We start from the raw sequence: 25640 nt of genomic DNA, 5'->3' as shown, positions 1-25640 counted from the left end.
TGCTTTTGTCTTGTGCCGGTTTTCTATAAATTCAGGACAGAAGTATTGGGGTCAGCGGGACAGAGCAGCCCGCCATCAGACCGGAGACAGGTACACAGTGTGGTTGTTCACCTCAGGTCAGATTGGGACTTCCGGACATCAGTACGATGAAAGTCTCTGCGTGTCTATGCAGCTTTCATGCTCCACTTGTAGTGAGAATGACTGTGATGAGAGCGAGTGTCTACAAAGGCCATGTGACGCGTTAAGAAGCCGAGATGAGTCTGTGATGGTAAAACACTGGTGTGCAGCTTTATTATGAATACTGACTGGCCTACACACACAATAGTAAACAAAACATCTGCTCATTATTTCAAAGTTGTTGTGATTGAGCTCTTCAACATGAAGACCACACGCATGTCTACACCAGTGCTTCTCACTAAGACCTGTTTTTTTTTTTTAAATTTAAAATTTTATTTACATTAGTAAGGAAAGAGAATGGATGTCTTTTTTTCATGTCCCATACAATCATTGGGAGTCAGCGTGAGGTCATATCCAGCAACTCATTTGTCGTTCGCTTTAACCCAATTAGAATCTTTTCTAATCGCCACACTTAAATGAACTTTAAAGGTAAATTGCACTTCAAACTTTTGAAACACTACAAAATGATCACACATGGCAGAAATGCATTGTTATAATGCCGAAGGAGATCAAACTGGTTCCACTGCGGCCCCTTATTAGAAAGATAAATGTTGTTTTTATGTTGTTGTTTTTTTTGTAATAGCAGAGAAAAAAAAATCCAAGTTGGGAACTGAAAAATAAAAATAAAAATACTGAAAACACATAGTGTTAAGAAGAAAGTCTCTCAGGAGCGTCAACTGACACAAATGGAAAAGTAAAGCTGTGCACTTTGTATTCAACACGGTTGTTGAAGTACGTTTTAGAATCGGTTTGAGCCTCGTCTTCCTGACGGACTGCAGGTTTGTCAGCCACCAAGAGAAAAAAAGCTAAATGTCAACACGGCTGGTGTAATTCTTCAGCAGATACAACATATTTGAGTAAAACTTTGACATTTTGAACTCCAGTTAGTGAATTCCTCTCCACCAAGCACTTGTAATAACAGTGGAGGAGAAGATAAGGTGGAAAGGGGGTTGTTAATCAAACGCTGTTAGCATTCCACACGGAAACCAGTGGATACTGCTGACAGTAACGTAGCCTGTTTAGCTCTACCTTGTTTTCCATACCAATAGTTAGGCAGCCATTGTTGTGTAATTTTTAGAGCAGTTGTAGAAACATTTTGCTGACCACGCTGGTTACGAGCGAGCCCGTTAGTCGGCAGCTGTGCTTTGTTTCCAACGAAACTGTATTTTGTATCATTTTTGGAACAATATATTACAGATTTGAATCAACCATAAAGGAGTTTACACACCGGGGTTGTGACAAATAAATTGACACAAATATGCAAAAATACTTGCCGGCAAATATTTTGCATTACAGCCATTTAAACCGGGAGCAATTTTAGTTTGTGACTGTTCAAAAAAAAAAAAAAAGTTTGACTACATTCGCACCAGCATGTTCTTCAGACAAAACAAAAAAAATATGGATTTCAGAATAGCGAAAGTACCTTTTTGATATAGGTGCTGGTGGTATTAAAAGAAAACCACTGCAGATGGAAATCCTCAATAACGTCGTAAACGTACGCCGCTTCGACGCGACGTACCGCAGGCACGGCGGTCGGCCGCGATGCGGGAAGGTGAACGGGGCAGGCGGGACGGTCCGAGAGGGGCGTTTTGTTTGGGAACCTTTTGGGGTTCAGACCCCGTGACGCAGGTGAGCAGCTGACGAAGCCGTTTGCTCCGTGAGGGTTTTCTAGCAGATCCCTTTGCATGTGTGTGCTTCGAGCGCAGCGTCCGAACGAGCCGTCTCCAAAGTGGGAACTAAGTGATGACGTAATATCAAAAATGCATAACGCGATCGGTCGATGCGCTTTTATTTGCGGTGTGAGAGCTAAAAAAAAGAAAAGAAAAAAAGAAATCAACCTCCTTCTAAAAAAAATTAAATGACACTTTTTTTCCCCCCCTGCGTGATATTCACACTCCGCGTCAAAAGTACTCATGACAAATGAATCGCAAAAAAAAAAAGGCATGTTGAAGAAGTTAAGTAGCCGCACAACCAGGATCATTAACCAGCGGATACTCATGGCAATCTGCCGGCCCGTTCGCTGGTAAGCTGCGTGTTGTTTTACTTGCTAAATGTTTTAAAACCGTTTTTTGGGGGGGTAAACGTGTGTTTTGCCAGCATTGGAAGAAGAAAGAGAATCGCTCAACTTGGGATTGTTTTGGGGTTGTTTGTCTGTTAATCAAACAGCAGCTCAACATGATTGTTAGCACGCTACGCTAAAACCAATTGGATACTGCCGGCTGCTGCCTAACCTGTCAGCTGTGGGTAGCTTTTTGCGCTAAATGTTAAAGAAATCCTTCCCGTTTGGCTTCGGGGCAAAAGCAGAAGCGTTCTGCTGACTGCACAGCATGCATCCGGTGAAGGAAAAATGTATTTAACTTCAAAATGTCAAAGTCACCCTTTAAAGTACATTTAAATGAGACAAAATCACTCGTGATATATTTCTTGCTTTATAAAAAAAAAAAAATTGGCATTTATGTCCACAAAGACGCATGAATGGCACTGGAAGATCAAGAATACAGAGCGAGAGAATTAATAACGTGTCAATTATATGAAGAAAAACAAGTTGAGGCCAGATAGCTTCCTTGTTAAATTTTTGACAAAGAAACCCATTTCTACAGTGTTCTCTGGTCTCTGAGTCCACTCGGTCCTTGTTCGGTCTGATTATAATAAAAATTGAGCTGCCAGCAGAAACACCGGCAGTAGGAATAACCAACTACGCTCCAAGAGACATGCATGGACTTACAGGAGATTGCAATTCACTCTGAAATGACAAAAGTGCTGATATGTCTCCATGCCTCTCTTCTGCTCGTGTAGCTGAGCTGGCGAGGGGAGAGCCAGACTGAGGAAGATGAGAAGAGTCTGATTAGGGCGAGGACGGCGCTCTCCAAAGTCTGCATTACACATCACACCTGAGTAAAGAGGAGGTAATGTCGAAATCAAAGAAGTAAAATTCCACAGTTAAAATGCTCAGTCTTGATATGGAAGGTGTCCGTGAAGTAATGTCATCCGCGTGGATTAATGCAAGACGCCCAAAGTGAAAGCATTCGTAATTACACAACAGTATGAAACCTACAAATCTTGGATTGGCATTTCTTTTTGTCTCCTTTGGTGAAAGGTCAAAGTGACATTTGGGGGGGGGGGGGACGACAACAAACCAGTAAACTGTCTGTTTTCAAAATGACGTGATACTACAGAAACTGTAAACTCTGGTCTGTCGCTCCTCTTCGTTTGGCACATGTATTGAGTCCTAACCTCGGGTAGATGCAAAAACACTGACCACAAAGTAAAAATGAGGCAGAGTCAGTCTGCACAGCTTTATCGTCTGGTCGCTCTGGGTGACAGGGACATGCCAGTCTCTGGACAACTCTCTCATCAGCAATCCGTATGTGCTGATTTTTTTTTCTTCTTCTTTTTTTTTTTTTTTTCTCCCCGATCTTGAATAAACTCTCCAATCTCCCTTGGAGTCCGTGTTCAAAGCGGTTCACAGGAGAGGCTCCAGTGTGCTCTCAGTACATGGCTGCACCTGCGTGCTGGTGTTGGTGTCCAGGGTTGGAGGCAGGTCAGCTAGAAGGTCACAGTTGTGGTGCTCTTGTTCCGAAAGGTCATTGTCTGGATGCTGGAAAGAATTTTCCTCTGATGACCAGCCAAAGTCACTCCCATGTGCAGCAGGTCCCTGAACAGATGGAAAAAAAAACAAAAAAAAACCTAATTAGATAGCTAGAACAGGAAATAATGAAAGATGTGGATTTTATGCACAATAAAAAAAAAAAAAAATAAGCAGATTTTTGTTCTCTAGACTTCCACAGCCTTTCTTTTACTTAAATTAAGATAAATCTACACTTCAGGAAATCATAATTTAATCTATTTCCAATTCATTACTACAAGCTACATGGGTCCTGGTTCTTGCAGCTACGAAGTGTGAACTGTGAAGTGAAAATGAGATAAATATCACTTTAGATTGGAAAACTGGAAATTGGAACTGACTGTGTGGTGATCTGAGCCAGCTGGTCCACTGAGTTGAAGCCGGCCTGCAGGAAGCTGTCTTCGTAGCGCTCCATCTTGATGGCTCTCAGCCATTCCCCCACTGTCGCGCACGGCGAGAGGGCTAAAGGTGCACGCTGGTCCAGCAGGGGGTAGGACGGCCTGGGGGATTGGGTCCAGAAACAAAGGAATAACTTACATACACTGTCACCAAAACAACAGTGAGGAGCTTATATATATCCTGCAGCAACATTCCAGTTGACAAGTCGAGGTTTAATCTGACGCTGAGTGACTGACAGGGACAAACAATGGGATTTATCAGGGACAGAGGGTCCTCTGCTGTATGCGATCAGCCGACAGGCAGAATGTGGAGCAAGGGAAATGGACACAGCAAGAGGCTGACAGGTCACAGCAGGACGGTGAGCTGGTACATAGAGGGTTATGTCTGCCCTTTAAATTAACTCGACAAAATTGACATTTTAAAAGGGACAGACGCGCCTCCGTTTTAAATTTTTTTTTTTTTTTTTTTTTTTTTTTTTTTAATGTACATTCTCAAACTATCATATTTTATTATGATATACTATTTTCTGACATTATGACTAAACACATGTGCACTCTCACCCTGCTCCTTCTTGTGCCACTATTTTCAGGGATGCGGGGTTGCGGATCAGTTTGTCCAGGGCGCTAACGAGGTCCGCGAAGCGAGGTCGCGCCGAGCGGTCCTTCTGCCAGCAGTCCAACATCAGCTGGTGCAGGTGGGTGGGGCAGTCAGGCGGCGGGGGCAGCCGGTAGTCCTGCTCTATGGCATTGATTACCTGACAGGAAGAAAAATGATTACCCATTTAAACAAATGGTATTTAAATACATTTCGAGTCACTTTAAGGGCCAAGAATTTAGCAAAGGTTCAAACAGGAAGAACTAATAAACACAGAAAAGGAAAATGTTCGAAAAACTTAAATTGTCTTGAATGACTGTGTTGCTAGGCAATTTCGTAATTAATGTTCAGATTTTAGCACTTCATTCATTACCTGAAAAGTTCAAACTGTTTTCAGAATGCAAATGTTGAATTATGTTTTGGTAAGGCTTGGCTCTGTGCTGTGCCTTAAAAATAATCCTTAAAAATCATTGCCAAGAGTTTTTTTGGTGTTTTTTTTTTTTAAAACTTACATCCTGGTTGCTCATGTCCCAGTAGGGTCTCTCTCCGAAAGACATGACCTCCCACATGACAATGCCATAGCTCCACACATCTGAAGCTGAAGTAAACTTTCTGAAGGCTATTGCCTCCGGTGCTGTCCAGCGGATTGGGATCTTCCCTCCCTGCACAGAAAAGTAAAGAGTCAGCACTACATAAACATAAACATGGTAAGCCTAAGTCCTGAGAGGGAGAGTGAAGAAAGGTGAAAAATAACTTTTAAGTTAGTGCAAAGTCCACAAATGTGAAGCATGCGAGTATACAAAAATCATTAAATATTTACACTCTATGTGCTTTGGTCGTGTGCTTTAAATTGACAGAGAACATGCTGCCACTGTACTGCGGAAACGACACCACATCATAATCACAGGATGTATTTGAAGCCTTAATATTATTGTCTTTGGAGAATTTGTACGAGTATCATCCTACAGGCAGACGTATTGTAGATGAATTTAATTATAGGATTTCTTTCTTAAGCATGAAATGAGGAGGGCTGTCATCTCACCAGAGAGCTGGTGTAGGTCGGGTCAGAGGAGTTCTCCTGCAGGAAGCGCGACAAGCCGAAGTCAGACACCTTGCACACCAGGTTGCTGTTGATCAGGATGTTGCGGGCGGCCAGATCTCGGTGGACGTAGCTCATCTCCGCCAGGTACTTCATGCCAGAGGCGATGCCGCGCAGCATTCCCACCAGCTGGATGGGTGTGAACTGGCTGTCGTTCAGCTGCGGAGAGGAGAGATACAGTTCGGTTGGAGGACGGAGCGACACGACTGAGAGTTTCAGTGTGTCAGAGAAGTGACGATGTGTTTCGGTGCGTGTTCTCTGTGTCACACCGACCCGTAGGAACGAGTCCAGAGCTCCGTTCTCCATAAACTCTGTGAGGATCATGACCGGACAGCTGGCCGTGATGATTCCCTCCAGGTGGATGATGTTGGGGTGCTGGAACTGTCCCATAATGGACGCCTCTGAAAGGAAATCCCGTCTCTGCTTGTCTGTGTAGCCGCCCTTGAGAGTCTTAATTGCTACGTAGTTTTCTTTTTTCCCTGGGACCCTCAGCCGTCCTCGACAAACCTCCCCGAACTCGCCTGCAGCACACAGACACATAAATACACATTAGGTCTGTTTTTCTGCCACATAATGAGGATGGCCATTGTATTCAGCAAATGTAAAAAAGATTGCTTGCAGCAAGCGGTGCCCTTTGGTTTGAACGAGGGCCACTAATATTGGTAACATTTAATTGCTTTATTTCTGCAGCCATATTGAATTTCGGCTGATAAAGAAGAGTCCAAACAATGGCTTTAAATGGCACTGACTCAAATTAATTTGGCGAATAAGATGTACAGTATTTTAATCATGTTATTTCGAAAGAGAACAATCTGATAAAAAAAAACAACCAAAAAAACAGTCTGATAAATCCACAGAAAGAGTGCAAAGTTTACAAACTTCTTAATAATGGAAACAGCATATGACTGGCGCTTACCAGCACCGATAACCTCCTCAATCTTGACAAAGGAAACATCAATTTCCTTGGCAAATTCTCGCACCGCCTCATTAGGGTCCTCGTAGGTGAAAGGGTCGATATAAACCTTGACCCCTGCAAGGGAAAGACAAACAAGAGTCGTGGGAAAGGAAAGCGAAATAATGTAAAGAGAACTATGAGCAGCAAGGAGCCTGAGTCACATTAAAAAATGATTTCCCCGACGTGAATGAGTTGTAAATCACAGCTGCCGTTTAGTGTGCATGTCCTTGATCTGTTACCTTGGCCGACGAGGTACTGGCTGTTTTTGTCGCTCAGCTCCGGGTCCTTTATTCGGCTGTGTCGGCTGCAAGTAGAAAGAGACAGGGATAAATAAATAAGAGATTAGGATGCCCATGGAGTTATCTGAAGAATGAATGTTTGATTTGCTTTTTTGGGGGGGAGGGGGGTGGGAGAATTCCCAATGCTTTATGGGCTTAATGTGATGCAAATCAGTGATTTAACAATGTGAGTGGTCAGTCGCAATAATAATAGCACGACGCCTCTCTGACTAAACTAAAACTCAAAGAAAAGAAAGAGAAAATTAGCATAAAAATCCCATATGACATGATTATTTTTATATGATGTTTAAAAAAAACAAAAAAACAACCAAGAATGGAAAAATATGTTGTCGGGTCAGTTAAGCTCCAGACCGCTACCCTCTAGCCAACAGTGTGTTGAAGGATGCTCTCTGTTCAAAATACAATATGCTTTCTTTTTTTTTTTTCTCTCATTTTCTGACACAAAAAAAAGGCCTTGTTGTAAAAGGCTCTGGGTTTTTTTTGGCCTTAAGAAACCCTCGGTGATCTTAAACACACAATGCACGTTGGTTTGTGGTAATGGTGAATACCTGAACCAACCCCTATGGTTCTGCTCTTTGACACAAGCGGCTCCATTATAATTCTGCTGGCGCAAACTCATCTCTACAAGACTGTAACAACCCTGTAGCTACTGGATCCCTGCCTTCCTCCACTTCTCTCTCTCTCCCACCTCATAAGCCTAAAATAGCAATAATGCACCACCCTCAGTTAGTGGCAGATCTGGGCCTCAGTCACTGGTGTGTGTGTGTGTGTGTGTGTGTGTCTGTGTGTGTGTGTGTGTGTGTGTGTGTGTGTGTGTGTGTGTGTGCGCGCGCGCGCGCGCGCGCGCGTGTCAAAAGGTCACAGCTATTGTTCTCCTGTCCTGTGGAAACAGGGTTGGGACGCCTGCATCCTGTCTTTCCCTGCCCTCTACCTCTATCGTCGTCGCCTCTCTCTCGCTCTCTCTCTCCATTACACAAACGCATGCACTTTCTCTCTCTCTCATTCCGCCTGTGATGGCATCCAACACTATTTACTCAAACAATGAAGCCTAAGGAAAATGTTCTAATGAGCAGGATAGCTTTTAGCTGTGTAAGCAAAAGGAATCATGAGCATTGCTTTGTGTCTGAACTGCTTCACAGAGAAAAAAAAAGACGGCGTGGGTAACAGAGTGCAAATCCACTGTTGATAAGATATGATTCGTATAAACAAAAGAACAAAGTGGTGCAAAACTGTAAAATTGGGGTCACGGTTGCTATTGGTTTTTGATATCTCCCCCCCCTTTTTTTTTTTTTTTATCCATTTCCTGTTATTCTGTCAGCGTCTTTTCCCCTGCAAATCTTTTTCTCTGCCTCTTTCCCTCCCGTTCTCACCGTATGCAGTAGGCGGCCACAAAGACGAAAGTGACAAGCAGCAGCATCCCGACAGCGATAAGGATGCCAGGTACCAAGAACTGGGAGGCGGAGTCATGTCCTGAGAGAGAGAGAGAGAGAGAGAGAGAGAGAGAGAGAGAGAGGGCAAAACAAAAGAGTTTGAGAAGAAAGAGAAGGAGGCAGAACGCAAGAGAGTTAAAGGAATACAATGACAGAAGGCATGACAGGAGGTTTACATTGGTGGTAAAAAAAAAATAAAAAAAAAGTATGAGAGGGAAAGAAAAAGACACGACAGGAATTTATAATATTGAAAAGGCTCAATACAAGGACACTAACTCAAGGACACGGGCACTAAATTCATAACAAGAAACTGTGCAGGGATTGATTATGCAGAAGAGCATATGAAAAACTTCCCAAAGGAAATGCGAAAAAGAGCAATGTGTGTGAGACTCTTCTTCAAGAGCAAACGCGACCTTTTTCTTACCATCGGGCAGCGTGTGGAAGACGGCCCCTGGACTGAAGCTGCCATAACCAGCCATGGTGCGCGCCCGAACCTGCACTTCGTACTGAGTAGCCCTGCGCAGGTCTGTCAGCACAGCCTGGTTTCTGTTACTCTCTGTGTAGTGGCACTGGTCCTCACTACGTCGCTCCTACCAAAAGAAAACAAGAGTTAGCTGGACCGGAAGCGAGCGTAAAACGGGAATAAGAAGGCAAATGACAGAGATCAGTGTGAAAGAGCACAAAGTCAAACATAGAAAGACCGTTAAAAAGACACCAGATTTCTTGGGTCAACCTAACCTGAGAGTTTGATTCAGTCCAGTTACATTCCCTTAAATAAATTCACAGTCTTAATCAAAGGCATGTTAACTAATATGTTGAAGCTTTATATACAACTCCAACAGAATACACATCCACGTGTAGTAGGGCTAAATACCTGAACCTTGATACTTTAATGGAATCAACCAAATAACTTTGATACTATCTGGCATTAAAAAATGGGGACATCAGTAAATTGTAGCAACAGAGATCATCCTGGATTACAGAGACCATCCTGGACTACACACTCCCCCTCAAAACAAACAAAAAGATGTCCACTGTAATTTTTTTTTATTGAAAAAAAAAACTACTATTCAGGGAGGTAAAGGTGTTGGTACAGGTATTGCCTTTTTTTTTTTTTTAACAATCTCAGAAATCAAATGCCCATATCTTGATCTGATATACTGCAAAGAATCCTGTGCATTGTCACTATTTAAAGTATTTATTTACATGACTTACAGGCTTCAGTTAATTTTGATTTCAGTTCACCTGACCTGTATGTTTTTGGACAGTGGTTGAGATCCACGTTATCGAAGCCTGAACTCTGAATACAATGTGGACAGTTGGGAGACGTTGTCAGGGAGCTCTCACCTTCTCACAGTAGCGTAGCTGATACTGCAGGATGTTGTAGTGAGGCTGAGCTGGGACGGACCAGTGCAGTGTCAGACTGCTCTCTGTGGAGTCGCTCTTCCGAATCACAGACACCAGCGACGGCACTGCACAGATGGCAGAAGAATTATAAATACCACATGAAACTCGGGACTATTTATATCGTTCTACCTCTTCCCCCGCCACCTCTTACCGTCGTGGCTTGTAGTGATGTTGACACTCTCGCTGGCGGGGTCCTTGGCGCTGAGCTGAGACACCCCGTTGAGTGCCTGGATGGTGAACGTGTATGTGGTGTGCGGCAGCAGGCCCCACATCTCCACCCTGCGACCCAGCAGGCCATCTTGCGCGGGCCGGTAGCTGACACTGTCTCCGCAGGAGAGGCACGTTCCCTTCGGTGACCTGCACACGGTGCACCTGACAGCGTAGCTCAGGTCCGTTCTGCCGCCGTTGTCCAGCGGCTCGTTCCACTCCAGGCTGAGCGTGGTGTCGTTTATCTGGGGGACAATGCTGCGCGGGGCCGAGGGAGTTTCTACCAAAAAAAAAAAAAAAAAAAAAAAATATCCAGAGCTTAACTAATTCAGCAGAAGAATTGTCATTCAAGCTCCTGTAATGGAAAAACCAACCTACTTCCAAGAATAGTATATTTTAGATTTTTAGAAAGTACGACGAGAAGATTGACGCCACTTTCATGTCTGTAAATGCGAAGTTGGAGCTTCATGTCTACCAGACAGATACGAGAGTGGTATTGATCTTCTCATCAAACTCGAAAGAAGGCGAATATCTCCCAAAATGTCAAACCATTTCTTTAAATATTGTCTTTTCCTAATCCTAACTGCAGCACCGCAGTCAGGTTCAAGAGTTGCAATTTTCTAAATCCGTTAAGACAGTTTTTTTTTTTTTTTTTCTCCATATGACTAAATACTTTTAAAAAGCCACAGAAGTTACTCTCCAAATATTGTCACATTATTCAGTGGAAAAAGTGTAAAATCATATTTCATTTATCAGGTGTCATGTAGTCCTGGTTAATCACAGTACATGAAAGTTCTCTGCTGATCTCCCGTGTGCCGTTTTGCTGCTGCTTTACCTGTCCCTGACCCACACAAGACCATTTGTTTACGCTCTCAGATATGTGCTGAGGACATTTTCGTCAGTGCGTATATGGAGTCACGACGGAGAACAATGCTCTTGCAGTGGCTTTGCGTCACAGCGGGAGCATGTGTTGCAGAATTTAACTGGTGCAATTACGTTTGTCTAAAACTGGATGATAATGATCACCGTCTGAAAATTGTAAGAAGATAGCTATTGCCTCAAGCCAAGCATAACTAAACAGCAAGACCACTCAGGCACTGTGAATGGGTTTCTGCTCCTGCCAAGGAGACAGAGCTTTGTCACTGAGCCTGCAGCTAACTTAAGTGCTAATGGTGTTCTCATTGGAAACCCAAGTGGGGCAACATCACACTCAATCTGGGTGCATATGAATTCAACATTTGGGAATAAGGATTTTTAGTTACAATACATTTTTATGTCTCAGCAATCAGAATCTGCTTTATTAAAATCACCAAGGATGTCACAGTAATTTAAAACCCTTATTTTCAGGAAAAGGTCTGCGTGATTTATAGATGGCTCTGCTGGTTTGAAATTTTGCATACAAATTGAAAATATGTGATGTGCAGAATTGCTCGGGCAATCCAGTACAAAAACAGAGTTTATAATAGGAATGGTCTAATTAAGTGATTAATAATTAAGATAAATCTTTTGTAATTAAACTTATCACTAATAATGAAATTGGTGGATGCAAATTCTCGTTGGTATTTTTATCACACCTGCGGAAATAGCCTGATGTCAACAGCCTGATGTGGAGTTTCACATTGTCTCACATTCTCTTTGTGGCCATTCCAGCAGAGTGCACCTAATTAAAAAGTCCCTCCCATTCACACATCTAAAACATGGCTGAATTGAAATTCCTGAATCCATACAGAGGTGTCACTTGAGACCATCAATGCCTACTTCACTTGGGAGAGAAGCACCCCCCCCCCCCCCCAACCAAACAACCTGTCACAAAAGACACGCATCTCAATGCCCAGCAGTCTGACAAAGGACACAAAGCTGCTTAGGGGAGACTGGCTAAATGACACCAGAGGAAAAGAGAAATTGCACCAGAGATGTTGAAAACAAAGCGAAGAAGAGCAGGAAGGTAAAGAGTGAGAGCAAGTGGATGATAATATTGCCGAGCATCTCCAGATTTGCATGTGGATTAAGTGCTGTTTTATGCATACTTACTAGTGCATGGGGTGTCCGGAGAGTCTGATTCCGCACGCAGGTACCCAGAGCGACATGCACACGTTGCTGCCCCCATGCTGGTGGCGTAGCTGAACTCTGGGCAGCCTCTGCACTGTCCATCTGTGCCCGACTTGAACTGACCCACAGAACAGGCTGAGGAGGACAATTGAATGCAGATTGTTATTAGTTCTGAATCAGAACATGACATGAAAATACTTCAGTGCCCTCACACTCAGTGTCCTAGACACACCTGGATTTTTGTCAGTGCACTTATGCACCAGATGGTAGCAAATTGAAAGGCAGAACAATGTAATGACGGCTCTAAACTGAGACAATCACAGTAATGTGTCTGTCTGTCACTGACTGCTGCTTATCATTGAATTTACCTGAGCATATCTGAATAACGACACCAGACATGTGGGAGTCCTTATGAAAAACCGGCTTTGTTTGTTGATTCAAATATTGTTCCGAGAGTCTTTTGTAATCAAAAAAGTACTGTGGTGCTCATGATGTAAAGAAACCGCAAACTGAGTCTAAACTAATGCTCAAGGGATTAGCTGAATAATCGATTAGTTGACTGAATAAAGTCATTAGTTGCAGACAATCTGTTGCACCTTCAGTTTCTGCACATGAACACACCACATTCAGCACGACATTTGTCCTGTTTGTGAATTGTATTAAGCTGTCACCTGGTAGCGCTACATACAGTCATCAAAACCTGCAGTGTTTACAGTCTGTGTTGAAATGAAATGCAGCTGCTGAGTTTTCACACTTTCACATTAACTGGAGCACCGTAACAGCGAAAACTGACAGGTTTCACAGGGTCAACGCGCTGGCCGACCCGTTCAGACTTCGCCGCAGGAATTTTCCACATGTGAAAGAAGCTATTAATGCGTGCTGAGAGTTATGTTGCATAACTCACCTGCTCAAAAATAATGTACAATTGTTAGTTAAAACAATTGAAATCCCAATGACCCTGCTATGACAAAATTAAGAAAGTAATCTGGTGAGCTCTTATTTTGATCCCACAAGATGACACAACGAACACTTCCTGATATGCAGCGGCAGTCACTATTGATCATGAAGCAATATTTCAGAGAATTCAGCTGTGTGACTGTTGAGCACTTGCAGCAGTCCATACTAATTAATTTTGTCCTGTTACTCCCAAATTCTGGGATTCCCCCCCCCCCCCCCCCCCGAGATAAATAGTGATATCAAACTTGATATTTATCATTTCTGGGGTATACGTCAGTGTATTTCTTATCTATTTAGGGTTTCATCTTTGTAATCGTTTGTGTTGTATAATATTGGTAAAGCTATACCAGCGCACACACCAGCCTCCTATATAGCAGTATTTATAGCTTGCCTGCGAGAGGTTCACTATAAATACGTGATTTAAATAGTTAAATAATTTAAATCAAGCTCATCTAAAACACTAAATCAACTTGACAGCATTCATAAATTTCGCGTCAGATGGTTGTGTTTGACCCAGAAAATATATGTATTGTCTCTGGAAGATAATGGCATTACAGCAAAAATGAATTTAATTTTAAACCCAGATGTCAATTTCATTTTCTGAAATGACCGGCCTTTGAAGCACATTAACTGTCCAATCTTTCTATGAAGGCAATTTCCCTTTATGGCCTGGTGAGTATTTTTTTTTTCCCCCTCATCTCTCTCCAGTGACCGAATGCTGGAAATGCCACTTAACCAGAAGCAAAATGTCGGAAATTATTTTTTGTTCAAAAATCATTCTACCTCCCACCGAGATCATACCGAGCCCTACCTTCAAACACAGACAGACAAAACCATGCGTTTTCTTGAGAAAATGTGGCATTTCTTCAGGTGTTCCTTTGTTTTTAATGCTCAGCATCTATCTGTGCTGGTGTGATGCGGTGAGAGTGTGTCTGTGAGTGTGTTCATGCACTAGGCTTGTTAATTGGACTCATTAGACGGAGCTGCTGCACAGCTCCTGAGAGAATCATCATGCTTCTTCCTCCTTTTTCTTGTCTGTTTTGCTTTGAAGTTCTCAAAGTGATATGATCTTTACCCGGAGCACCACCTCCCTGCCTCACTCCCTTTACCTCCCCAGCCTTCCTGTGCTCCTTCTATCTCAGCTGAACCACGAGTTGACGCAGCAGTAAGCCTTTGACCCTGCTCTTCCTTTCTGAGATAAGTGCTGCTCCACCTGACCTCTCTCTCTGTCCCCTCTGTCGCAGCCGTTCCCCTGCCTCATTAACTTCCTCTGCCTCTCATTTCCTCTCCAGTGCCTCAACCCTCAGTGAACCCCCACCCTTATTTTACCATTGTTTTCTTGTTTAGTCTGCCTGCACCGCTGCCTATGTGGGTGTAGTCTATATATACATACACATATCTGTGTACGTGACTTAACCTGGCCTCCCTCTTACCTGTGCACCGCGTGTGTCCCTCAGCTGGTTCAAATCCTGGTAGGCAAGCACAGGTGGTTGTAGGCTGGCCCACCCATTGCCCATCTTCTCCACAGAAGAGCTTAGGCGGCCGAGGTCGGGGCCCCTGCTGAGAGGCATGCTCCACGCATACGCCCTGCGCCTCTTGCACTAGAGTGCGAGGAACGGTCTCGGGGAAAGAAGAAAGAGCGCTGACCAGCGGGGGACACTTCTTAAAGAACACCCTGACGGACAACAGGGCCATGCAGGCGCCCTGAGCCTGAAAAGCCAAGTAGAAGCCTCTCTTTGATAGGGGCCCGAGTCTTAAGGTCTTCACGTTGAATTTCCGCTCCCCATCTTTCTTGAGTAGAAAGTCTGCAGCCACTGTGTCCACCTAATACAGGAAATAAAAGAAAGGATCTTATGTAATGGCCAGATTCCAGCACACAGGGTGTCAACGGTCCCATTTTGTGTCCTGTGTATTGTGTGTATGCTGTGTATTACAAAGCAGGTCTAGGAGCTCTATGAATACTGCCAAAGAGTCAAAACGGTCAGTCTATTGAGAAATGTACGCAGACAATTTTCAGCAGCTCTAAGTTTGGAGTTCCGAAGGTTTGCGACGTCACAACCTCACACTCGTGTCATGTATACGTCCTAAGTTCGGCCCACTGTACAACCATTTACATGAAAGAAAACACAGAGCGGTCATTCTGTTGTGGAGGTAGGAAGCAACAAGACTGAAGGAAACCTGTGGTTGGCCCGGGCATGTGTCACTCAGAATAGAGTCATCCAATCAGAAGAGAGAACCAATGTCTTTGCTTGTTTCAGACAATGTAGTTGTCGTTTTCCTTTCTTGTGTTGTTTAAATCGGCAATGTAATTGCACCCATCTGAGCACCCATTGGCGTCTCGGTCTTCAAATGAGCGCATTGCTTTCTTGAGGCAGATTAAAGTGATTGTGCGATTGGCCAACAAAAAGCTGGTCTTAAGTCAGCGGCGCAGAGTTTGGACACAACCTAAATGCACTTTAGAGTGGGCTCTTACATTGTTCAAATTTAGACCAATGCGCCGTAAAGACACAGAAAGACGACAGCCTGTTCTAGGTCGAGCTTCAGAGACAAGCTTAAGAGAGATGTGCTTGAAACTACAATGATTTCTTCCAATGAATATCAAAACTACAAATAAAATGCTGGAATACTGTAAAATCTGGGACCTTTTAAAAAGGACCAGACTGGTAGTTTTGCTTGTTTTAGCCATCACATATGCTTCGCATTATTGAACATTTTCCAAAGCATACCACTGTGATTTTAGATTGATTTGCTCCCTTCCTGGCAGCCATTGTTTCCCATTTGTTACAGCTTTGAACCTCAACTTGCAGCAACATGAAACTTGCTGGGGAGAAAAGTAATTCATCACCGTGAACATTTCATCACTTTTATTTTTCTGTCAAAGTTACATTATTAGGTGGTAATGAAGCTGAGGAGCAGGGACTATTTTGACACCTCTCTTTTGTGTTGTGTTCAAGGACACAACGACATCAGAGGTTTGACAATGAGATGCCAAAAAACACTGCATTTATATTAGCTATGCATTTGGAAAATGAAACCCAGAAGATAAACATTAAGAAAACATTCAGGTTGTGGAACAGATTGAATGCGCAGACGAGGAGGGTTTTCTAAACAGTCCCATCAGGCGATAACATAATTTGGACATAAAATAAAACTGACCAAATGTTGTCTGTGATAAATTACACAGCTAGAGCAACTTTTTAGTCTCTCTCATTTTGGAAGACAAATGAAGGCAAGCTAAACTGCACAGTGGAAGGAAAGAAACCTTGTATACTTTGGAAAACTGTCAGTAGTCACAGTGCAGGATACACAACATAGTAGGTAACAGGCAGAAAAAGCAGGAAAGGTCTTAAATGATGTAAGTATGATGATTTATGGCCTGTATTGTTTTGGGAGAGAGATTTTGAAACTGATCTTCAAAGTTAATGGAACCCTTATTGAATTTTTGTTAAAACATTTTGGGAAATCACGCAAATCTTCCCATTTATGAGGGTAAAATAGATCCCAGCGATAGACAAATTCAATGCAGCTATCACCACGAATCCAGACTTTAAGGACAACATTACACATTGTGTGCTGCGATTCAATAGCTTATTTTTGTGAAGCCTGTCCTGCCTGCTAACCTTCAGTTCCCACACAGGCTTTCTGTTAAAAAAAAGTTCAATTTCGTTTTCATTCTGTCATCGTGACAAAACTCTTTTTATTGATTTAATCTGATTTAGATTGATCATTTCAGTCATTTCACGCATAAACGCCCAACATTTTGTGGCTCCAGCCTCTCAAGCGTAACAATTTTCTGTTTTTCCTCGTCAGGTATAACTGCCAATTGAAAATCTTTAGGTTCCGGACTGTTGGTTTTGACAAAAACAAGCCAATTAAAGGCATCACTATGGGCTCAATCGATTAATTGTGAAAATAATCAGCAGGTCAACCAATAACCAACACGGGCCGTGCAGCGAATTATGTTGTCAGATATGAAATAGTTGCTCCTGAGCCAAATAAGACATTATACAACAGTTCTCACGCTGACAAGTAAATTGATCACTTGAAACAACCACACAGAGACTCAAGTCTAACTATAATAAAACATTACAAATACATGAGTCTTGTTTTATAACACTAGGGGTTGTGTTTGGGTACCTTGGTGTATGGGTTCTCCATCCAGGGTGGGTAGGTGGCTGTGGCGTCGTTGGAATCTGCCTGGTAGTAGTAGAGGTTAAAGGTCTCTTTACAGCTGCGGTGGTGTGTGCTGCTGGAGGAACACTCCATCATGGTGAATCGCAGCTCCACGTAAACCTGAGACGCTCCTCGTCGCTGGATGAAGCCACTGCGCAGCCAATTGCTGGTTGAACTGTCAGTTTGGCAGATCTGATAGATCCGCACGCTGTTGTTTTCCTCATCTAAACCGCTTACTTCCTCCCACTGAGAGCAAAGAGAACAAAGGATTGTCAAGGTTGTGTGTTAAAAAATGACATCTGACCCAGAAAAATGTAAGGACGGACTCGTGTTTATTCACCTGTAAAAAACTTTTACTTTTTAATGGTGACATTAACAGCCCTAAAATGTTAATAATGTAGCAATTCTTTGTTGGCCCTGTGCTGCAGCACACTTGTCACAGGCCTCTGGGACAGATCTGGCCTGCTGTGGATTTCGAGCTGCATCACAGCCAGTGGGAATACAAGTCTCACTTGTCAAACAAAGCACACTACTGCACACAGCATCCGAGACAGACACAGCTTCTCACCCCTCAAACACACTTATCGACTAAAGTACAAGAATACAAAGGGGATATCACAAATATGTATGAAGTGAAAACCCTCCACAGAAATCGACATTTGTTGGGGAGACAAATGCAACAGAAAAATGCTTTAATGTTTGACTTCTGAGTCAACAGCAAACATGTTCACCATCACTGTGTTCCCAAGAGCAGGAAACAAGCAAGAAATTAACATATTCTGGGCAGAATTTAGCAGATTTGCTGAACTTGAGGCTCAGAAATTCAGTTATGTAAATATGTAAATCTTTAAAAATCCATTTGCAGATGATGTGTTGAGTGAGGCAGGATACTGGTCTGAATGAATTACAGAGCAGCAGAGCACTGAGAGCCAGGTTTGAATCTCTTGAAGGGAGAATTTCCATTCTAATCCCAAAAAATAAGTACTGTGGACTTCAGCAGAACAAAAACAAAATGTTTTTCTGTGAGGATGACGTACAGAATCTTCAACAAGACATGACTGGATTTGACAAAAGTTGTATATATAGTTGAATGGGGAATACGTATTTACATTTGTCGTAAAAAATAACATTTAGGGTTACTTGAAAATGCAATCAGTTACTTTTGCATAATTTACTGAAAAAGTAATTACATTTCTTTGCCAATTTCTCAACAGCAAAACGAAATACTTGTATGACTGTAAGCTCTATCAAAGGTGTTCTTAAACAACGACGAAGCCCGGATACTGGTGCCTATACTTTGACGTTGATACCGGTTCCTGAACGATACTTTTTTTTTTCCATACTAGTTTTATGAATCCATTTGAACAAAGAGGAAATTAAATTACAAATTACAGTACAAAATATTTAGTGCAATTCAGAGGTAGGGTGTTACCCACATTATGTTCTAGACCTACAATTTACAAATGTCACCTAAACGCCTCACATACAGGCTATTGGTAGACGGTAACCAGGCAGCTATGCGAGGAAAGGTTTCTCGTCCCTACAGTTACTGCATGCAACTCAGACTTTTATGTGGCTAAAATCTAGTTTAAAAAAAAAAAAAAAAAAAAGTGTCCTGATGTGAGATTTATCCGGATAGAAACTACGTGATTTTTTTCAAAAAGTTAAAAAGTATGAGAAACACTATGCTGACTCACTGACACCGATGACGCCCGTGTTATTACTGTTCACACAGGACTTAATGCAAGACGCCGCCACGCAGCACTTCGCTCTTAGGTTTATATCTGTATATATTTGTTCCTTTCTTTCTTAGCTGCATATATGTCTATTTATGTTTTATATGTCTATTTATGTCTGTCTGTTTTTGTTTTTGCACACTGAGAGAACAAGTTACAACCAGAGTCAAATTCCTTGTATGTGTTAACTTACTTGGCCAATAAAGCTGATTCTGATTCTGACTTATAGCAGGAAACACTTCACTGTTAATCCACAAAGTTACCCTGATGATTTCATTTTGACTGTTGTTGCTCTCACATGATTACACTAGCGGTTTAACATGAATATATGCTTTGTTTGGCCTTGTTATGAATAATGAATGACGTAATTAACATTCACATTCAAGTATTTTTGGAATCGAGAAGCCTAGAAATTGGTATCTGACTGGGTTAGAAGTTGCCACAAATATTTACTATAAGGGGAGCGTAATCCTGAAAATAAAGAACCATACTGTAACCCTTTTATGCCAGTATTTTTGGATACAGACAGCTCCTGACATCTTTCCACTGCTGCCTGTCATCATTGACCAAATCAATTTAAGTTAATGTCAAAAAAGAAGAAAAAAACAGCCCTACCACATTTTCGACATGAAGCTTTTGATAAACTGTTTCATATGATAATGGCTGTGCACGGCCTGTTTTGCTTTACGTCTTAATCAAAAGCATAGACAGATTTGTTGTGTATTTCTGTCCAGTTACAGAAATCTCCCTGCCAGCGTCACTATGAACATTTTCCTTGTGAGACATCGGCAAGTTGAGCAGTCTTGGTCACTGACGCTGCTGGCAGAAATACTCCAGAAACCACTCTTCAGCTGATCAAATTACAAATATGTCTTTTTCTGGCTGCAGGATCCAAAACTGTGGCCAGCCAGTAACTTTCGACGCTAAGGTTGACGAGATATATCAAAGCATCTGCTTTCAATATACTTTAAATCCCACTTTCACTCTGGGGTTTCCTTTATTCTGTCAATTACCTGCCATATAAGGAATTCTTTTATAGCCAAAGTAACAAAGGAACAGCTGGAGGCCAAAAATCCCCAGTCACCGCGAGGCCTCTGTTAGGAATACAGATAACATAGTGACGGTGGGGTTACATACCTCGGGTTTGGCACGCGAGAAGATGGTCCATCTGAGATCAGACGTCTCCGTCTTAGTATTCATCAGGACCTCTGTGAAAAAGAGATTGAAAATATGACATCACTCGCAGCAGGAAATGTAAAAATGACACGTTTAAGACTCATTTACATTCAGAGAAACACACGAATGAATTTAAAATCACAGAGCGAACATATTTTGAGTCCCAAGCTCTCTGCCAAGTATCAGCCGTGGCTTATACTGGGATTAGGGTAGACGATGGAGTTTCACCAGTCAATTACATCCCCAGGAATATTCCCTCTCCCCTAAAATTGTCTTTCCTGTCATGTTTGTTTTTACTCCCCGTGTCCCCTCTGTTCCCAGCAACACATCTTGCCTTTGGTCACACTAAACCTGCTGAAAAGAGTCTGCTTCTGTCCAGGGAGAGCAGGGACAAGTAGTTAGAACAGCAGAATTGACCAGACATGCACATACATACCAAGATTTAAGCCCTTCTGGTCACAATCTGTGATGACAATAGAATTGATTTTTTGTAATCTTTTGAGCGGCACGCTGCCAAGTCACAAACAATCTGAGCAGTTCTGCTATGATTCAGTATCCCAATAAAAATCCAAGACCTGAACTGCATGTAACTTGAAACACAGTTTGGGTGAAGGGACTTCTTTTCATTTGAGTCATCTTTTTTTTTTTATCCTCGCTGTTTGAGCAGACTGCGACTTGTATTTATACTGTTGGGATGAGATTTCTATCACAGCCCACCTTTTAGAGCCCTACCTGTTCGCTGCAGAAGCTCATCTCAAGGAATGGGTAGTTTGGTTTTACCAATAAACAAGATTTAATGTGGCTACGATCAAGGAGAGCACTTGCATGAAAATGGATGCCAGAAGAAATGGGGGTTTCAGTGTGGGTTTATCATTGAAGTTATTATGGTGCTTTGTTGAATTAGGCTACCAATATTAAGTCTGACAGTTAAGTCAGCATCTCATAACCCCATAGTACACACACATAGGCAAATACAATACTACTTCTGCCTTTGTATTATATATTTTCCCAGTTTTCTTGATTTATTTTCCTCTAATTTTGATTTTTTTTTACAGCTTTATTTATGGCCCCATTTCTTTCAGTCCTGCTGATTGATTACTTTGAAATAATACTGACATTTTAATAACATATGAATACAATGCTTTGTGTTGCTGCCTGTTCATTTAACTCTAACAAACTGCAGAATGGCTGACCCTCACATTCTTTAACTAAATGAAGCTTCACTCTGTATCCTGGATGTGTTGCTTCTCTCAGCTATTTAAGATGCTTTTCTTCCACTACTTGTTTCATCATATTGTATTTCAGAATGTAAACAATCAAGTTTGTAATATTATATACTTTCTGTATCCAATCAGGAGGTTAGATAGCCCTGTAGTTCTTCATTGGCGCTTCTCTATTGCTTCAATAATGGCTTCAGCCATTCGACAAATTCCAATCATAGCGGTATATTATGAGATAGAATTGAAGATTAGTATCTACAGCTATTTTCATTACACAGAATGTTAAATGTTAAATACCGAGACTAATTTTTTCCAGTTGACTGCAACATTAATTTTGAAGGAATCCCAAAGTCATGAAATAAATCGCATTTGTCAAGCAGAAATTCCAAACATTGTCCGACTGCAGCTACTCAAATGTGAGAATTTACAGATTTACTCAATAATGTGAAAATATCACCTTTAGCTCTGGGAATTAATGTTGAGGATTTATTTGAAAAATATTACATAAAATCTAATCATTGGTTGCAGCCTTAAAGTAAAGAAAATACTTTTGAGAAAAAATTTATTAGATAATACAAAAATGTTACACTTTCTCCCGTAGATTGATGACTAAATGGTAAATGGTCTGCACTTGTGTAGCACTTTATCACCTTACGGTCTCAAAGCGCTTCTACACGGTTTTCCATTCACCCATTTACACACATTGACACACTAGTAAGACTGAACTGCCATGCAAGGTGCCCGCCATCAGGAGTACATTCACACACCGATGATGTGCCAGTTCAGTGTCTTGCCCAAGGACACTTGGGCATGTGGACAGGAGGAGCCGGGGATCAAACCACCAACCTTCCGATTAGTGAGCTATAAATCCTAAAATCACTTTCCCAGTTACTTTCATTTTCTGTTAATCATGTAAATCCCAATGATGATATTGAGTTGCCTGTGGAAGACTGTGTACAGGATAAGAATATGTTGGGGAAAACCTTTTGCACACAACATTATGAAGACATGAAGGCTGTCAGGGACTCCTTGAGCGCTTTGAATATATTTTGCAACAGACTGCTCAACACCAGCACTTGTAGTATTTTCCAAAAATAACCACAACGCCCACAGTTACTAATCTCTGTGATCCTGCGTGAAGTGAGAGGCAATCACATTCACCACTTACCAACCCACATCCCAATGAAATACACATGAAGGTACACAAAAACTCCGAAATGAAGCAGAAACGGACGCGCGCGTCCTCCCGAGACATATGGTAGAGACAGACGCCATTGCGCAGCACTAATGAACGCTTGACTGTCAGTTGAAGATCAGATACAGATATTGGGGTTTGTCCAGGGTGAACTGGAAACGGTGCCTCAAGGCCTTCAATAGCTCAACTCAGGATTTAAAGGGACATCTGGAGTCAAGCCTAATGAAGGGGATTCGGTCAGCTTTTAGACTTCCTTCGCTGTTGTAACAAAATACCATTAATTATAGTAAATATTAAAAAGATAAATGATTATTATTATTAGTTGACCACAAGTATAAAATTCTATAAAAATACAATGACATACTGCAAGTTGTTTTGATATCTGAATTACTGATATTAATAAATACAGCTAATTCTCTGCTCCTTAAAGACGCTCTATAACGCTTATTCTTATTTTCTGTCATATAATCTTACAATATTGGATGTTCATATAAAATGTGGCCAGACCTATTACGCCCACAAAGTCCATCCACGCTCATCTATAGCACATGTAGCGAGAATCATTTTCATGCACGGTTTATGATTGCAAGACTAAATCCACTGTTATGTCACAATATAATTCTGGATTAAATCCGGCCTCGAACACATTCGGATGGATTCAAAAGTTACAATTTCCATTCATGAATGAGGAATTATCTTAATTAATAGGTTTGACACCGGACAGAGGATAATTCTGGGGTCAGAAACCCTAGGTGCTGCAGCTCGGCAGGGTTCCTGAAAGTTGGCCACTCAAGAGAAAAGTGGGCCTCCAGGGAGGCACGTCTTAAAGAGACAATAGCTAAAACAACTTGTTCCAGACAGAAGGTGTCGGGGACTGCATAGAGCCAGTATGATAAATAAACTGTGAATCACGCGAAGCTAATACAGTTGGTCTCTTAATGAAAATGAAAAAATCCTGGAAATGAGCATAATAGGTCTCCTTTACAAGAAAAAAAAACAAAACAGCACTGTATTTCATCAAAAATAATTCACAGTAAAAGACTACGTGATTTAAGCAGACAATAAGTGGCATCATCTATAAATATCTGACTCTTTATGTTCTTGCTTTTTCCACAATGATTTCAATCATCACTCAATCACGCCCACCGCTGCTCGCATTTTTGCCCGTGCTAAATTAATAAATTTTCTCTGTGAGCAACACACAAGCACAGAATTCACCTCCCTCTCACGTACAGCCGAATTACTTCAATCTTTCTCTCTGCATTCCGGCTCAGTGTCATTTTCTCCTTCCCATCATCTGAGTGACCCGTTTCGTGCACAGTGCACGCAAAAGCAATGACATGGACTTGCTAATCATCAGGGCTGCATATGCAGCAGGTCTGTGATTGCTTCACTCAGAGGTACATGTGACTTTAATCAATGACATCTCCCTCTGCATCAGCTGCTTCTCTCATTTTACTATCTCTGTGAGAACTCCCTTCTCAAGAAACACTAAACATACGTGCTTCTCTGCCTCTTTCCACTTCAAAACCACAAAAACCCGCCTGCTTTTTAGCAACAATCTGAGGCGATAAAGAGGAAGAAAGGGGAGTCTGCAGAGAGCGGAGAAAAAGAGTAGAGAAGTGGATGAGGTGGATAATTGGGTGACAAAGTTCAGGCCAGTGCTTTCCCCGCATTTAGTTTACCTCGAGTTCACTCCAGCATAATTTTAAAAAAAAACACCTTCATCATACTGAGGCTTCACTGTGCACACTGGCCCATCTCCACCTTTTATATGCACACCTGCCTCTGTGTTCATATGGTGATTTATTTTTATTTTTTTGTATATTTTTTTTCTTTGAAGGAGTGGAAAAGAAACACCCCTCCTCCACCCCCGGGCATGGTAATCACTGTTTATCGCTGCTCTATCATTAAGGTTTATGAGACAGGATGCGTGAGCGTGAGTGTTTCTATGAGATGGTGAGAGCTTCTATTATGTGCCTGCACGGCCTTGCCTTTCGCTCAAGTAGATACAGTCTTAAGCCCTGTTAGAGGAAGCTGGCTTTTCCCCTAGATTCTTTCAGCAGCGGCGGCCACCCACCGCCGGAAAATTGCCCCGAGTGCTAAAAAAATGTAGGAACAATGAAAATTCGTCATCTGGCTGTATTCAACAACCTAAACAAACAATTGTACAGTAATTACAGGACAATTGTCGACATTAGGAGACACAAGAGAAGTCTAAACTGATATTGGTGCTGGCAAGACGACTGCCTTGGAATCACAGTTATGGACAAATTATACAAATAAACATTAGACAATTTTTTTTCTCAGGTAGAGAAAATGAGAGGCCAGTTTGAAGTCGGTGGGTTGAGAAATCAGCGTTAGCATGGTATAGTTTCTATTTTCATCATCAAACCGTGTCGGGAAAACACAAGCAGAGGGAATTAAGGTTAAGATATTACGTTTTTATTATGAAAGGGAGACAACAATAGAGGGTGGTGTACACACTTTTCTTTTGAAATGTAAAACCTGACCCTGTATTTTTGACAAAGGGGGGCTGCCTTCAACTTTTAAACAACTGACCTCAAATTTGAGAACAGGATCCATTTGATGTGAATTCTTTATATATACATATATATATGTATATATATATATAAACATTCACTATTCTTGACATCTGTGTTCATTTCCTCCCTGCACGGCCTTCCCCTCCCTTTTCCACTTTCTCCATGGCTCTGGAGTGTGATAGGGAAATTATAGGCCTTATGAACATTTGCCCTGCTTCGGCTACAATTACACCTCATTTTAATTAAAGACACTGAGTGCCAATTACCTTCGTACACCTAGAGAAATGGAGACAGAGGGGAAGAAGAGGGATAATGAAAAAGACGAGGAAAAGATGTCAAAAGATTTGAGATTTACACATGACAAATGTATAAAAACTTGATTAGGTAGATTAGTAT

At 41.8% G+C, this 25640-nt stretch overlaps 1 protein-coding gene across 1 annotated transcript in view; it reads right to left on the bottom strand.

Moving 5' to 3' along the window:
* Positions 1 to 269: 269 nt before the first annotated feature.
* The window catches only part of ephb4a (eph receptor B4a), a 41236-nt gene continuing 15865 nt past the window's right edge, over positions 270 to 25640 (bottom strand). The window contains exons 2-17 of the mRNA XM_069146520.1: positions 20245 to 20315; positions 17336 to 17617; positions 14632 to 15022; positions 12224 to 12376; positions 10137 to 10472; positions 9926 to 10050; positions 9003 to 9168; positions 8519 to 8618; positions 7089 to 7153; positions 6811 to 6924; positions 6168 to 6415; positions 5838 to 6053; positions 5308 to 5457; positions 4762 to 4955; positions 4144 to 4302; positions 270 to 3832 (exon numbers count right to left, since the gene is read on the bottom strand). Coding sequence (XP_069002621.1) covers positions 3724 to 3832; positions 4144 to 4302; positions 4762 to 4955; positions 5308 to 5457; positions 5838 to 6053; positions 6168 to 6415; positions 6811 to 6924; positions 7089 to 7153; positions 8519 to 8618; positions 9003 to 9168; positions 9926 to 10050; positions 10137 to 10472; positions 12224 to 12376; positions 14632 to 15022; positions 17336 to 17617; positions 20245 to 20315 — 2879 coding nt within the window. The 3' untranslated portion in view covers positions 270 to 3723. The remainder of the gene's footprint in view (positions 3833 to 4143; positions 4303 to 4761; positions 4956 to 5307; positions 5458 to 5837; positions 6054 to 6167; positions 6416 to 6810; positions 6925 to 7088; positions 7154 to 8518; positions 8619 to 9002; positions 9169 to 9925; positions 10051 to 10136; positions 10473 to 12223; positions 12377 to 14631; positions 15023 to 17335; positions 17618 to 20244; positions 20316 to 25640) is intronic.

Source organism: Embiotoca jacksoni, unplaced genomic scaffold, assembly GCF_022577435.1.
Source record: "Embiotoca jacksoni isolate LCO1_2020_lvr unplaced genomic scaffold, fEmbJac1.0.p SCAF_13, whole genome shotgun sequence".
In the NCBI taxonomy this organism is placed as follows: Eukaryota; Metazoa; Chordata; class Actinopteri; family Embiotocidae; genus Embiotoca; species Embiotoca jacksoni.
The sequence above is the reverse complement of the archived record's forward strand: the minus strand, read 5'-3'. Positions and strand labels throughout refer to the sequence as shown.